At 37.3% G+C, this 15,357-nt stretch overlaps 1 protein-coding gene across 1 annotated transcript in view; it reads right to left on the reverse strand.

The window, feature by feature from the left end:
* The window catches only part of LOC103146516 (collagen alpha-1(XII) chain-like), a 31,339-nt gene that overhangs the window by 9,939 nt on the left and 6,043 nt on the right, over positions 1-15,357 (reverse strand). Inside the window, exons 2-3 of the mRNA XM_007564483.2 lie at positions 10,987-11,158; positions 92-265 (exon numbers count right to left, since the gene is read on the reverse strand). Coding sequence (XP_007564545.1) covers positions 92-167 — 76 coding nt within the window. The 5' untranslated portion in view covers positions 168-265; positions 10,987-11,158. The remainder of the gene's footprint in view (positions 1-91; positions 266-10,986; positions 11,159-15,357) is intronic.

Consider the following 15,357-nt stretch of genomic DNA (forward strand, 5'->3'; position numbering starts at 1 on the left):
AACGCCCCCATGCTCCCATCTGAAAGCACACAAGATGATGCAGTAAACTGTGTCTTGGTGTTCCGATCAGGTATTTAATGTCATCCCATACCTTCAGCTTGGGCTGCAGCCCTTTGATGAGTGAGCGAAAAGCACAACAGAAAGATCCAAACAGATGAGTGCGCCATGCTCGTCTTTTCGTTTCCTCCTTCAGTCACCTGCTTCTCCTTCCCAGCTCTTCCCAAACTCCACTTCACAGTCAATTACAACGCCTCCATGCTCCTCTCTGAAAGCACACAAGATGAACAGGGAGTGACAAAGTAATTAAGGACCCTCCAAGATAAAACATTTGTAAATATGTTACAATTATCATGCAAAGTCCTATTCAAGATTGCTTTCCTTCAATTCGGATACAGTCTTTGACAGATCTTTAGATATCTAATGTTGAGGTTCTAAACAAAACTTGCAGAATACTTAGGTATTTGTAATGTGCAGTTTAGGGTCTTGAACTCTTGCTGGCCTCAATCACTTCCCTGCAAACAGTTTTACAGCCTTCTCCCCGAGGCCAGAGAGAGCAAAACATCAAACAGTTTTTAAGTTGTCAAATAGAAACTTGCTGGGTTAAACCAGTCATATCATGCAGTAATTTAAAAGTTTAAACATTGGATGATTAAAAAAGAAAAAAAAACAGTTTGTGATTTTAAAATTGTCTTGTTCTAAAGATGATTTTACAACTGCTCACTTTGATGTTAGTAACTTGCTATTTTCTCTTTAAATTGCTCATCTCCGTCTACAGAGTTGTCAAAACAAGTGTTTATCCCCTGAAGATGTCGTTTGTTTTTCAATTATCAAACAAATTTTGAAAATGGAATGTAATTTTTGTTTTATTGAGGAAAAGAAACTTTCCAAACAAACATGGAAAAATAAGGTATGAATTGCAAAATCATGAACAACAAACATTTTTGGTTCAGTTTCACTAGCCACATTGAAGCCCAATTATTTCCTGGCCTGTAGATTTTAAATATTACTGCTTCAGTTAATGTCAGTGTTCATGATTTATCAATGAGAAAGTGAATGAGAGAGTTGTCTGAACCAACTCTCCAAAATATCAAAATGATCATGATTGAAGAGTTTAGTGGAATAATTTTCAGCACCTGGCGGACTTGTCGATTATGAATTATGCTCTCTGCAAGAAAACCAAAGTTTGCGACTCTGGTACACTTACTTTATGAAGCAGAGCATTGAGCCAAAGCACATTAGGAATACTACCTAAATGGCTGGCTGGACCATTTCAAAAACTGCCAAGTCATAGACTTTTCATGGTAAAAAAAAAAAAAAGAAGAAAACTTCCAATGTAGCTTCAAATAAAAGTGGGCCAAAATTTCCCCACTGTTATGTAAAAGACTTGTTGCCAATTATCTCAAATTATATCAGTTGTAGTTGCCAAGGGTGGAACATCTAGTTTTTAGAATAAGGGGATAATTATGTTTTCATTTTGAGCCAAGTTGACTTGGATAGATTCTTTCCATCCATCCATCAATCCATCCATCATCTAAATTTGCTTTTTTGTTACAGGGTCAAAGGTGGGTTAGAGCCCGTCTTCTTTAATTAATGAAATTATTTAAAATGTTTCATTTTGTAATTTTTTTCATAATTTTTTATTCAGGCTGTCATACATTGTATGATGTATGTAATCATATAAAACATTTAAGTATGACAAAAAGCCAAAAACAAACACACAGGAACCAAATTCTTTAACTGCACTAAAGCTTTATGTTTTTCTAAATTAATATTAGAAAAAAATATGTAGTTCATACATTTCATAAATGTATTTCAAATAAGTTTGAAATACATTTCAGCAAAGTAATTACTACAGATCTTTTAACTCTCAAGCTACTTCCGTCAGGATTTTCATAAATTTTTTTTGGCTTCTTCCTAAAAATGATAAATATATTTCATATTTTACTGCAATAGCCAAAAAAAAAGAAAAAAAAAGAGTGAAAATACAAAACAGTTCAAACAACAACAAACTTTCAGGAAGCAAGGAAAACCTGTCCATCAAGAATAATTACAGAAGTTGGAAATATTGGCAGCCTTTCAACATTTTTTATTTAATTTCAGAGTCCGCCGCCTTTAATTTAATTACCGTTTGCTTACAGTGGAATAGCCAAACAAATATTTGAAAGGATTAATTACAGAAACCAGAATCATTTGAAAATCAATGTCATAAAGTGAAAGCTTTAGAAATTTAAAGACTGGAAGTTGGCCATAGGATTCAGATCTACGCTTCTCTAGAAAAAGGGGGTTATCCATTCATTCATCCATCATAATCATGCCTAATCCTGTTTGGCATGACCATGGAGTTTTCCAGCAAGCAGTAGAAAACACAGCACTGGTGTTAAGAACTGAGGAATGTAATATTGTACCTACACTTATAAATTAATGGATATCTTTTCTGGGCTAAAATGGTGCCAAGGCATTTTTCTATAAACGCAACACACAATAAATGCTTGGGTTGAGCATCATCTAAAAATCACTCTGTTACAAATTAATTTTAAGGGGTATTGTTCTACTTTAGTTTGCAAATTCAGGTCAAGTATTGTGCTAATTTATCAACAAAATAGTTTAATGAATAACATTCACATAAGCAAATGCAATCAGCATCTAATCAGACTAAATCTTTAGTCAGTACAGCACACTTGCCAAGACCTCACACAGCACTAATGACTCGTTAAAAACCAAACTAAATGAGCTTACCATTAACGAGAAGAAAAAACTCCTTTTAAAACTCTGAAATGATCAAGAGAACTCCTCCAGGTATGTTTTACATTTGGTTGCTAATCCCCACATACCTTGCAAACATCTGGATGTGAGAGTTACCCCAGCATGCATAAACGACTAACATCAAAAAAAGCTCTGCCTTCACTCAGAAACATAAAAACGTTTTTTTAAATTCACTTGAGCCTGAAAGAGTCGCAACCCATCTATCAAGCCAAAAGGCTGCACAAGCTTCCACCAGAGAGCACTTCAGTGGTAAATCTATATGATTACAGCATAAAAAACAAAGATAAATGTGAAACCATTTGAATTCCAGAAAATGCCTCCATGTGATTTGACCATCTGGTCTGACGAGGCTAGAATGGCTGAAGGCTGAAGGCTGAATAGTTTACAACTACTGCAGATGGAAGTGAGAACTGGGAGGGCTTGAACAGCCAAGGAACTTCACTTTCCCTCTCACATACCAATGCAGATCTGAGATCTGTCTCTGCATGCATCACTTTAGTGTTATACTGCAGGCAGGACAAACTCATGTCATTATAAATGGCAGGTAGGGGATTACTTTCTGTGTGCCGTGTCAGCAAGCAGAACCTTTTAGCCTTAGACTGGTTTTAGTTTAAGGAAACATTTTCTAAGTGTATTTTAACTGAGATATTTCCTAAAACAAGCAGCTACAGAAGCTGCAATTAAAAAATAAAAATAAAAAAAATAAAGTAAACCGGCATTACAGTAAAACCGAACTTAATTTTTATGGACAAAGTTAACTACAATGTCTTTTCAGCCAACAAACCGCAAAAGTATGACATCCGTCACCACAGATTAAGCCATGCATTCCTGAGCATGCTTGTACTGTTTAGCTGACAAAACTGAAACGACTGGACTCATGATTGTGAAGAACCCCAAGATTAAAGTAGTATTCAGCACTAGCAGTCTTGAAGTTGACAGAACCAAAACAGCAAACATCAAAGATGACTTTCACTCAACAAGGAACCCCCTACTTTACAATTATGCATTGATAGCCTGAACACAGTTTTCTTTGTCCTGAGAATGCAGACATAAACATGCTGCAGTACAATAAAATAGATTTAAACTGGATAATCAAACTCACATGTCCACCTCAGCAACTCCATGAGATTAAAGGTTTTGTTTATTGCCCAACAGCTGGCAGGAAAGCCATACACTTCTCCTGAAGATTTTTTAAATACACTACAGCAAACACACCCTGAGTATTTGAGAATGATGGTTGGACAACACTTTCTGATCCAATCTTTGATCCTCTTCCTTTCCACTTCTCTTTTATGAGCTGTGACTGCATCACAATGCCAAGAGTTGGCATTTCAAGGTTAATCTTGTTCATTTCTGGCACCAGAGTAATCTTTAATTACTTCAGGGACCCCTGCTACAGGGATCAGCTGATCAATTTGGAGCCGATTTGGAGCACATTTCTCCTTTTGAGTCTTAAAGCAAAAAGACAAATGCACCTCTTTAGACACTTTTATTAATGTGTATTACTACTTATAAGCAAAACAGCAGATTTAAGAAGTAGAAACAGAGCAATGTTTAGCCTCTTAGCTTAAAATGTTAGCATGTTGACAAGTGAAAAGAAATTTGGAAAAATGTATGTTTGCAGTCTGGTCATAAACCAAACAACAAATTGAGAATTAGAAAGATTGTTTTGTGGTAATTCATTCACTGTAGATCCATTTTCTACAAAATATCTTGCAGTCAGTCTAGCGGTTATTTAAGTGTTAACCGCAGTGTTCCTCCAAATACCTAACTTATGACCAGCATGGATGTCAGACATCACCACTGCTCATAGCAACAATGCCTCAAAACATTCATGCAGTGTCTACAATCGTAAGTCAAATAAACAGATGTCCTCAATGATCCGCCTGTGACTACATCCTGCTCTCTTACCATGCAGCTATCACAAGGATTTTTCTGCTTTGTCAGAGAGAAAGTGCATTTATTGTGTTTGCGGCTTTTAGTTCATTGCTTTTCCATGTGGATTAAGTAATGTTACAAAATGAGGTTTACCACCCCTAGCCTTTATTCCCACCCCTCCGCTTTTATTTCCTATCTCAATTTCTCACTCACACATACACACTTTATATGCCTGCAAGTCTAACTGCATGTCAGCTATTTCTACATAATGGCATTTTCCACCTCACCACTTCACAGGATGGATTATCCCCGTAGGTGGGAAACTGGTGACAGTGAAGAGACACACACACACACATGCACGCACACACACACACACCACTCTGAAGCTACTGCATACACTGGCAGATGTCTTTGGTGCAACACATCAGATCTACAGCTGGCTCACATGCTAACAAATACAGGCACACACTTTGATAAGACTTACAAGTTGCAGATTCTTGTCAAAGTAACAATTTGCATTTGCACTCAACCAACCAACCCTTCGTCTATGCACAGACATAGAATACCCCCCTCCCATCTACCCTACATATAGTTTCATCTTCTGACACTGCTCTCATCAATAACTTGATGTGCTCTTGCTATTCATGATGCACTACAGTTGACATGACTGCATAATGCATCTTCTCTTTTAAGCCTCTGTTGAATTTGAATGGGTAGATGCACAACCAAAGGCAAATACACATGTGGACTGGGTCACAGAAGATTGATGTATAAGTCTTAAAAAAGATGGTGTCAATTTCCACTAATCATTTTATCTTTATTGCAGACGAGGAGAAAGGTAGGAGCACATTACGGTCCCTGGCCATTACTTATTTTGACAGAAATTTACCTTTTACCTTTAAAGAGCAACAGAAGAACCTAAAAATCAGAGTAGCTTGCATAAATTTAGAGGTTCTGTCTGCAAGAGTTTTGTGATGTTGAAATGTATAACTAGTCTGACATAGTATATCAAAGAGCAGTCATGTAACCCTAGAATGGGCTAAAGCTTTTTCACTTACCAAGGAAGACATCATTTTTGTTAAAAACAAACAAAAAAAAAAATATAAAAATGTATCCAAGATTGTATCCTTTGCTATATAGATGATTGAGAATAAAGGGGTACGTCCATCTGAATCAGAGCAACAGATTGTTGTTGGAGTAAATGAATGAGTTTCACTGAAGAGAAAAGTTAGTGAAAAAAGGGGTGGAGGTAAAGCTGCAGCAACCTGTTGGATCCAAGAGAGCTCAAATAACAGACAAGGCTGGGAGATAATTTATATAAAAGGAGGAAATTGGTCCCAATTATGGATAAGCGATGACACTACATGTTGCATCATGAAATGCATGGATGCAAAAATAAACTGCAAAGCTCAAACATATTGATGCAAACAGTTGAGTTTGTGGTAAAAAAAAAAAAAAAAAAAAAATCAAAACCTTCAAAAACCTTTTGGCAAAACTCACTTGAATGAATGACTAACATGTTGGCACAAGCAACCAAGATTTCAGAACCCTAGGCTACTTTTTTCCCTGCATTTCAATTCACAGGAGTTTTTGTTTTAGATGAATATAAAAGCAAAAGATGAATCCCTGTTTGACCATGTAAAAAAAAAAAAAAAAATCATATACCCCACCTTTGCAGAGCAGCTTAATTTCATAATGAACGTTGAATCGGCACAACAAATATAAAATGTGGAAGTGTATCAAAGGTCTACTTTTATTCTTTATATCATGCATTCAGCATATGTATGCTCATATAGAAAAAGGCTTGCAGAGCAAATAGTGACCCAGAAGAGTAAAGGGAAGGAAGAGGATAAATCTGTCATGTTTTACAAGCTGTTGGTGGTTTTACTTGCACATGTGTATGTGGGTATGTGCTTTTTTTTTTTTTGCATGTTTAGGGCCTTTGGGTCATTTTTAATGATAGACCTGAGGAATGTGGTGACCCATTTAATAGGGCTTCTGCAGCTGTCAGCGCTGACATGTTGTAAATCTGCACACACAATCAGGGGGCAAGGCTTGCTGATGAGAAAATTCACAGAGTACTTAGTAAAAGGGTACAATACGTCTGATTACGCCACTTGAGTGTTTTCTGCATGGGTGAGTATTCACTGCAGTCATTCATTTCAGGTTTGATCATTTTCCCCCCTCCATTTTCTTTAAGGTGGTTTTGATGCTAAGCTATCATCAAAAGCCCAATGCCTGTGTACATCTCAAATTGTGTTTAAGAGTGGTTTTTATTTAACCTGTCTAAATATATCGGATTTTAAAAATGTGAGACACTCATGTCTCACTTAAAAAATAAATTATTCATATTTTTTTGTGATTTGTTGCAAGGAGGTGTAAAATGATGTAGCTGTTTTAGAAATTGTAAAGGAATAGAGTTAAAACTGAAGGGTCAGAAATTCCACAGAATTTAATTTTGTGAATTTCTAACCTTTCGGATAATTTAATTCTTTACAAAAGGTAGCAATACCGATTTTTCCCTTTTTTTTTTTTTTACATGTATATGAAATAATCTCAAACTCCAGTGTATTGTTAGGATTTGATATGATTTCATGTGTTAATGTGATAAATCAAGTCAAAGCAGTGCAGGATCACCAAAAACAGAGCATACATTTATAGTCGGCATTCATTACTTTTATACTCAATCCAGGCCAAGCAACTGCCTTCAAACGGTGTCTTGATTGGTAAATCGAGTACAGATGTGTAAATCAATCCCAGTAATTCAATTCCACAGTTCATCTGTAAAAGCTTGTTGAGCAAAAAGCATCACGAACACCAAGAAACGGAAGACAGGCAGAGTTTGGTTCAAAAGCAATATTGGAAGCTTTCAATATCTCACACTGTTCAAGCCCATCCCAAAATTGGAAGAGTATGGGAAAAACTGCCAACCTGCCAACCCATTCAAGCCCACATGGACAAGACAGTGAGAGTTTTGATCAGGGAAGCAGCTAAGAGTTCCTGTAGCTGTGGAGAATCCACCACACTCCACAAATAGGAATTTACTGAAGAGTGGCAACGTAAAAGTCATAATTATAAAAAAATAAATAAAATAAAATATATATGAAGTTTTATTTTCAGTTTGCCACAAATCATCTGGGGGGCAAAGCAAAACATGCATGAGAATAAATTTTAACATTTTGGAATACCTGAACAGTTATGTGACTAAAACTAATTGCTAATCACCCCTGAACACATTGCCCTAATAACGTAACGGGGCTGCATTACGTTGTGGAGATGGCGCAAAATACAAGACAACCCTGGAAGAAAACCAGTTAGAGGCTGTAGAGAACTCTGTGACTGGAGCAGAGACTCACCTTTCAGCAGGACAAGGGACTGGACACACAGCTAGAGCAGGAAATGACTTTTGCATTTGCATGAGTTTTGCATTCTATCCTTGACCTCTGAACCCCACCCATTCATTAATTTAAATATTTTGTATCCAACTATAGTCTGTAGATGATATATGAAAAACAGAGGTCTTAATGTAATTCTCTGCACAGTCAAAGTTTTTATTTTTAAATAATATTAGTCCCAGTGCTGTTGATTCAATGTTGCAACAGCATCAAGTATGGAACAAATATAAAAGAGGAACTAAAGCCTAATGAATTGATATCGAACACAATAAAAGATGCATTTCACAATCAAGACTTAAAGAAAGGAAACTGTTATAGTCACTAAAATCTGTATTTAAATTTTGCAGTGTGTTACAATGGTGAGAAATCCAAAACTCATGATTAGTCACAATAATATTGGATGTTCTACCTTCTTGCACAAAACACCAAAATGTTCTCCAAAATCTCTGAGGAATGCAGCAAGACAGCCCAATGCAGCACAAACAAACCCAGACATGGTGAGCAAGTAAGTCTGAATGAGAGATGGCATTCCAACGCATGAAAAAGGTGTTGTAAATTTGTCTGGCTTCAGGGCCGTCTGTGTCTTCTCGCTGCCCCACTGCCGACCCTGACCTGACCACATGTTCAACACATCAATCAGGACAACTCTCACTAAAAGAGGTCACAGAGTTTGAGCAAAAATGTTCTAAAATGGGCTCTACGCATGAGGAGAAATCTCTATATACGACTGATCGAACTGAAGAGCTAGATCAGCAGAAATCCATCAAGCTTGCTTACATTTTGTAAAAGTAAGAAAGAGTGTATTGGATGAATTTATAGAGTTATTCATTAAAATGCATCCAAGTGTCCAACATTCACAAGATTTACCAAATATGTTGGAAAAAGCAACATAACATTTTTCTATGAAACACACCAAAATTGACTAGAGTGGGATTTATATTAATATTTCACCAAAATATCTACCATTATACTGCTGATTTAGAAGGAAAGCAGTTAAAACAGCTCAATGAGAAACTAAATTAAAGAAAAACCATGACAACTACATTTTCTACCATTTGGAAGCAAAATTAATCATAGTGGACCTGGAGGAACAGAAATATGAGGAACGGTTGGTGAGGAGTTAACTGCATGTGAACTGATTCCATCCAACCTTTATTAAACTAACGATCCCCTGGGAGCATATATGGGAGATAAAAGGTGGAATGTGTTCAGTGCAATCCAAATAAAGGATCCAAGCACAGACCCACCTTTTCCCCCCCCAACCATGGGAAAAAGGAAAACTCACCTTTGAACTGAGGGAAGGAGACTAATTAACAAACACAAAGGAATTTTAACTAAGCCCAAAGAAAACAAGACTGACACCAGAGAATTAACTGAAGGTGCAGTCAAAACTCAAGAAGAAGTAAGAAGCCAAACATGAGAATTAATAAGATGTGACTTTATAATAAAGAACAGAAGAGGAAAAACCCAAATGACAACCAAGAACCCAGGGTCAATCACCCCCTTCAGTGCTCCATTACTTGCCATGCCACTGATGTTGTTTGAAATATAAGTACATGTAATTATATTAAACTACTTGTATGGTTTTCTCAGAGATTGTCCATTCAGCATCTCTGCCTTCTGGCAACTGTTCAAAAAGCTCCTACTTCTAATTTGATCAAACAGGCATGTAATACATTACAGACATCTTTTATTTCTCCTCCGTTTTCCCCATTTTGGCTTCTTTGGTTCCATCAGGTTATGAATCACAATCAAACATTACATAAGCTGCTGCTTGCTCAGCTCTAATTGTCCAATTTCCCTCAAATTATGTTGAACTCCATCTCCGACTGGAAATTAAGAGTTATCCCTTAAATGGGGTCTTGTAGGATGTGTGGGAAAATTATTACAGTCTTATTGGCTCATTCTAAAACAGGAGCCAGACCTTGATCGCTCTCTTTACAGCACTCCGCTATTCTTCTCTCCAAATCGGGACACATCACCTCCTGCTGCAGTGTGAAATCTGCCTCCAAGGCTCGTTTTCCCATGCTGCCATTTCATTAGCTTCCTGCTTCCTTTTGTGTGGCGTTAATGCAATTGTTGACAGTCTGACAGCACGAGACGGGTGTCAGACAGATTTGACGCCGGTATCAGTTTTTACTTAATGCCGTCATGTTTGGGTTTCACACCGGGGATGCGGGCAGCCTCTCCACGGCTTGAGGCTATTACAGTTGTGATCCACATCCATAAAGCATAAAAACTGGGCAGAGTGCCCACCGTTGTCAGCTACCAAAGGTCTCCTCTGTGCCAGTGCTTTTAGCACTTCAAACATACGTAGAAACATATGTGCCCTCTTAGAGCTGAAGTGCTTGAACACAGCATATGCCACAGTTTGACACAGAATGGGGGGAGGAAAAAAAAAAAAAAAAAAAACAAGGATGAGAAATATGTAAGCACAAGAATGGCTAAGTGGTTACAGAAAATCTCTCCTGTTGTATGTTGATTTTATTAACCCCGACTCTTTTTGACTGAGTGAGAAGGCAGCCGTCATGGCAACAGAAGAAAAGCAGTGGGTGCAGCATCGTATCTGTTACTTTTCAGGAGGACGAGTTGCAGCAGAGCAGGCGATGATGCACCGCCCATCTGAGCTGGAATAATTTGCAGAAATGCAAAAAATGTTTTCTGCTTGATCGGCCCTGATCGGTGACTGGGTTGTCAGAAAAGGGAAAAGAAAAAAATCTGATTATTTTCTGGTCACTTAATGCACCACACACTTTTCAGGGTGCTGTTAGGACCCAAGAAAGACTCAAATCAAACTATTTTTGTAGTGTGACCAAATACAGGCCTTTCATACGAGGATTCCGTCCAAAATGGCTTGATTCATTACAATTCTGTGACGACTTAAATCATTTCCCTGAACATTTTCTTTTGCATTTGCTCAAGTTATCTTTGTTGTGATGTGTAGTGTCACCCGTGTCTTGTTCCGCTTGTCAAGGCTCTGTTAATATTCCAGCGTTGATGATGACAGAGGACAAGAATTTCGACTTCAGTCCAGGTGATGAGGCCAGAGGGCGTAGCAGCTCGTCTCGATGACAGAACCGTTTCACACATTTCACTTGTTCTGCCTTCTCTCTTCATCTGACCTGTTATTAAAAGAAAGGAGAATAAACATTGTGGGTGAAAAGACAGAAAACATCTTTTCACATCTTTGTTTCTTTTTTGTCCAGGTTTTCACCCAGAATGACTCTGAACCTGTCTGAAGTGCCTACAGGGCACTTTTGATAGCCTGAACCTGTACACCATAACAATGATTACCAGATTATGTGCTCAACCATGCAACAGAATCTCCTATATGATGTCACTTTGATATTTGAGTTACAAAAGCTGATCAGAAATCAGAAAGAACACCAATTTATGTGAAGTAGAATAAACACTCATATTTTCTTATAAATTAAAAATGACATTAAATAAAACTAGTTCAAACAATGGCTCTCAAAAGTCCTTTAATTCATAAAGAAAATACACATGCATGTGTGATTTCACTATTTTAAGATGCTTGAAGAGTTGGTGTATGTCACTACCAGCTTTGTGCATCCTAAAGACTCTTTGGGTCAAAATGTTTACACTGCGAAAAACCTCCTTTCCTTTAATAATCTATTAATATCCATTTACATAGTTCTGTTTGCTTAATAGTATATGAAATTTTAAAGCTTAGCGTTTGCGCATGCGACTGACTCCGGCCTTAATAGAACATCAGATCACTATGCGAGATTGTGTTTGCCTGACGGAGGAACTGCATTTAGATTTATAGTGCAGAGAACTTTGTGGAATGCGCTTGTGTTGTGGAGTGCTACACAGTAGATAATGACATACAAATACACATGCGCACACACACACACATACACACAACCACACACGCACAAGCAGAGACAAGTCTGCTAAGAGCAGGTCACTGGAGCTCAGCAGCAGTACTCAATGGGATGGAAAATTGCTGAAAGGCGAAGTGTGACTATAAAAGCGGCTACTTTATGTGCATAATGCACAAATGGCCACATAATAAATTTGCAAAAAGTAATGTTTGCGAATAAACATGACAGCTAGCAGAGATGGCGTGTAATAAATGGTGTTGCACAACATCCAAAACAATGATGAAAATTGATTTGCAAAAAATAAACACTGATTAAACATGAACATTTGAGACGGCGTTTTCGGTATGCATATTCTGTAGTACAGTCTAATGTAGCTCTGCTCTGCTCTCTGGCGAAACAGTGTGTGCTTACAATGCTTTGTTTTATTCCACCTTCAACGACAATGGTCTCAGTTTTCCTGATATTTATAAGCTCAGCATGGACCAGTTTTAATTCATAACTATCTGTGCTGATATAATGAACTCATTGCTCCATCTTTTCAGCATTTCTAAAGAAAATACCTAAACCAAGGCTGAACTTGCACTCTGTCTGCAGATGAGCTAAGCAGAAACTCCAGGCACACAATTTTCTTGTTTCTCTAGAAAACTTATCAGTAGGCTGCTAAACTTGACAAAACAAATCTAATTTTTCAGATTTTCAGACAAATACTTATGTCAACTATGGTAACACTTTATTTGAAGGGGGGTGAATAAGACTGTCATGACACTGTCATGAACATGACATAACATCTGTCATGAACATGAATAAGCCTTCATGAATATTTATGACTGTTGTCATAAAGCGTCATTCGGTAAATTATGACACTTTTAATACAAAGTTGACATTATTCAAAATGTCTGTTATGACAACTTGACATTAACCAGGAAATCATTACTGTTTAAACTTTACCTTTAATAACATAAAGATACCTAATTTTTAAAGAGCAATCAGTAATACTTTTATAACAAATTTATATCAGCAATGATTTCTTGGTTAATGTCAAGATGTCATAAAGACATTTTGAATAATGTCAACTGCGTATTAAAAGTGTCATAATTTACCGAATGACGATTTATGACAACAGTCAAATATTCATGAAGGCTTACTGATGTTCATGACAGGTGTTATGTCATGTTTATGATGGTGTCATGACAGTCTTATTCACCCCCCTTCAAGTAAAGTGTTACCTCAACTATTGTGTCAAATGTGCTATTGAAAAAAAACAACTTGATTTTAAGCTCATCCACTGAATTTAACCAGCAAATGGTTAATACGCATCAAAATTCACAACAGCAAAAACATATGGTGGAGGCAAAGGATTACAAAGATTGAACACCTGGCAGGTTTCACATCCTGTCATGCAACCTTTGTCCGGGTAATCCACCTCCGTCTCTCCCCCCTCTGTTACAGTGTAATGGCCCCTTTTGACTTTTCTCCCCCATTGTGTGCCCTTTGAAATGTCCATCTTTGGTTTGATTTACTATGCATAACAGCATGAGGGCACAAGGACAGCGATTTGTAGGACAGTGGGATAAAGAGGAAGTGTTCGCTGAACCCTGCAAATTTACTAAAAGCATATTATGGATGTGTATAGCAAAAATTTACAGGTACAGAGGTTTGTTTCCCTTGAACTTTGACATAATGTCAAACTTTAGTATATTTGATTGAGATTTTTTGTGGTAGATTAGTGAAGAGTGCATCAAAAACCAGAGAATGTAGTTGAATCAGCTGAATTTTCTTTTCATGATTTTGCTTTAGATGACATTTTTGTGAATTGAAGCAATATAAAACTGCACTGAATTTGTTGTAATGGATTTCATTCAAGGTGTTGGAGTAAATATGATTTAAATATAAAAAGGGACACTACAGCTGTCAGATTTGTATTTGCAATGAAAAGTTTACTTCGTATTGGTCTTTTGTAGAAAGTGATAGTCTGACTTTCATAACATGACTCCTAACAGCAGAGGAAAGAAATTGGAGGGACAGAATCAATTAAAAGACAGAGGGGTAATCTGATTAGATAAATATTGTGCGAGTTTGTATGGATGGCTGAGATCTCTGTTGGAGGGTGTGGCTGACATGCTGCAGGTCACACACCTGCCTGTAATCACCTAAGTATCTGGAGACTTAAGGAGCTTTTGGACTATTAGTCTCCGCCAGTTGATCAACCTTTCGATGTAGAGTCAAGCTGCCAGTAATCCTTGTAGTATTTTGTCTTCCTTTGAGAAGTATCAAGTCTAGTTAGCTTAAACTCAAACCCTTGTCTTGTCTGTGAAGATCAAGAGAAGAATAATTTAGAGTGAGAACGTTTATGAAGACTGGAACTGCCACACTCTGAATAGCCAACGACTGAGAAAAAGCCCTAAAAAAAAGGGCATAAAGCAGAAATACTTCTGGTCAAGGGCTAAAAATCTGAGACAGATTCAAACATCCACATGTTCTCTCTTTGACGCACTTAACCACACAACGTCAATAACAAACCCGCGACCTCGGCGACAGGCCCCAGATGTTTCTTCAAGTCCCAGGTGAGGTCAGCTCAGCCTGGAGGGGGTAGTATTCTTCCAATAAGAGGTGTTTGTTTGAACACGTCCACTACCTGCAGAGATTTCCCATTTGACACAAAGCCTGAGGATAGCCAGCCAATCAGATAAAGCAGCAGGGAAAGTACAACATAGATTTGTTTGAAACTCCTTCCTCCCAAAATGCCCAGCTTTTATTTCTAAATAAATCTGCAATTGGTAAGAAAAAAATGGTTTTAGACATTGCATTTAAATAGTTGTTTCCACAATCTTATTGCATCTAAAAGGCTCTGATGAGAAAAGATCATGATGAGAAACTGTTTGCCCCCTTCTATTTTTGTTGTCTAACAAAGTTTTTGTTTAGTACCAAGACATAGAATCTTAAAAAGGACTTTTTTAAAAACCAAACTCAATGAAAAAGTAATCACTCTAGTGAGTCACTATTTAAATTTCTCCCATGTCTGACTTATGAGGTCAGTCAGTGTTTTCACTCTGCTGTGTCATGTTGACCTCTAATGAGTCCAGCTCATCATTTTGGACATTTTTATGGAACAAATTACTACAATTTAGAAAGCTTATGTTGTCTTCCAGGTTATCTTGTGTGGTCGCTGACAGTTTCTACCCAAACATCATTTCTTGATATTTGTGCATAAAACGCTAAATGTCCCTGTTGTAACTGTGCATCAAACTAAACACATTAAACAAAAGTGAAATTCTCAGAAAATAACAATAATGGGTGAGAGTGAGATATGAAAGCACAAAAATACGTTTGTCACTGCACTCAACAGAAAGCCTTTGCAACAATTACATTTTTTAATAGGATGATGACATTTAGGAATATCTAACTGCATTCCTTACAGCTACAATCAAATAATGACTAATATTGTGCGACACTTTCAGAGGCTGAAAGATGAA

The sequence above is a fragment of the Poecilia formosa genome, unplaced genomic scaffold (genome assembly GCF_000485575.1).
Source record: "Poecilia formosa unplaced genomic scaffold, Poecilia_formosa-5.1.2 Scaffold159, whole genome shotgun sequence".
Taxonomy (NCBI): Eukaryota; Metazoa; Chordata; class Actinopteri; order Cyprinodontiformes; family Poeciliidae; genus Poecilia; species Poecilia formosa.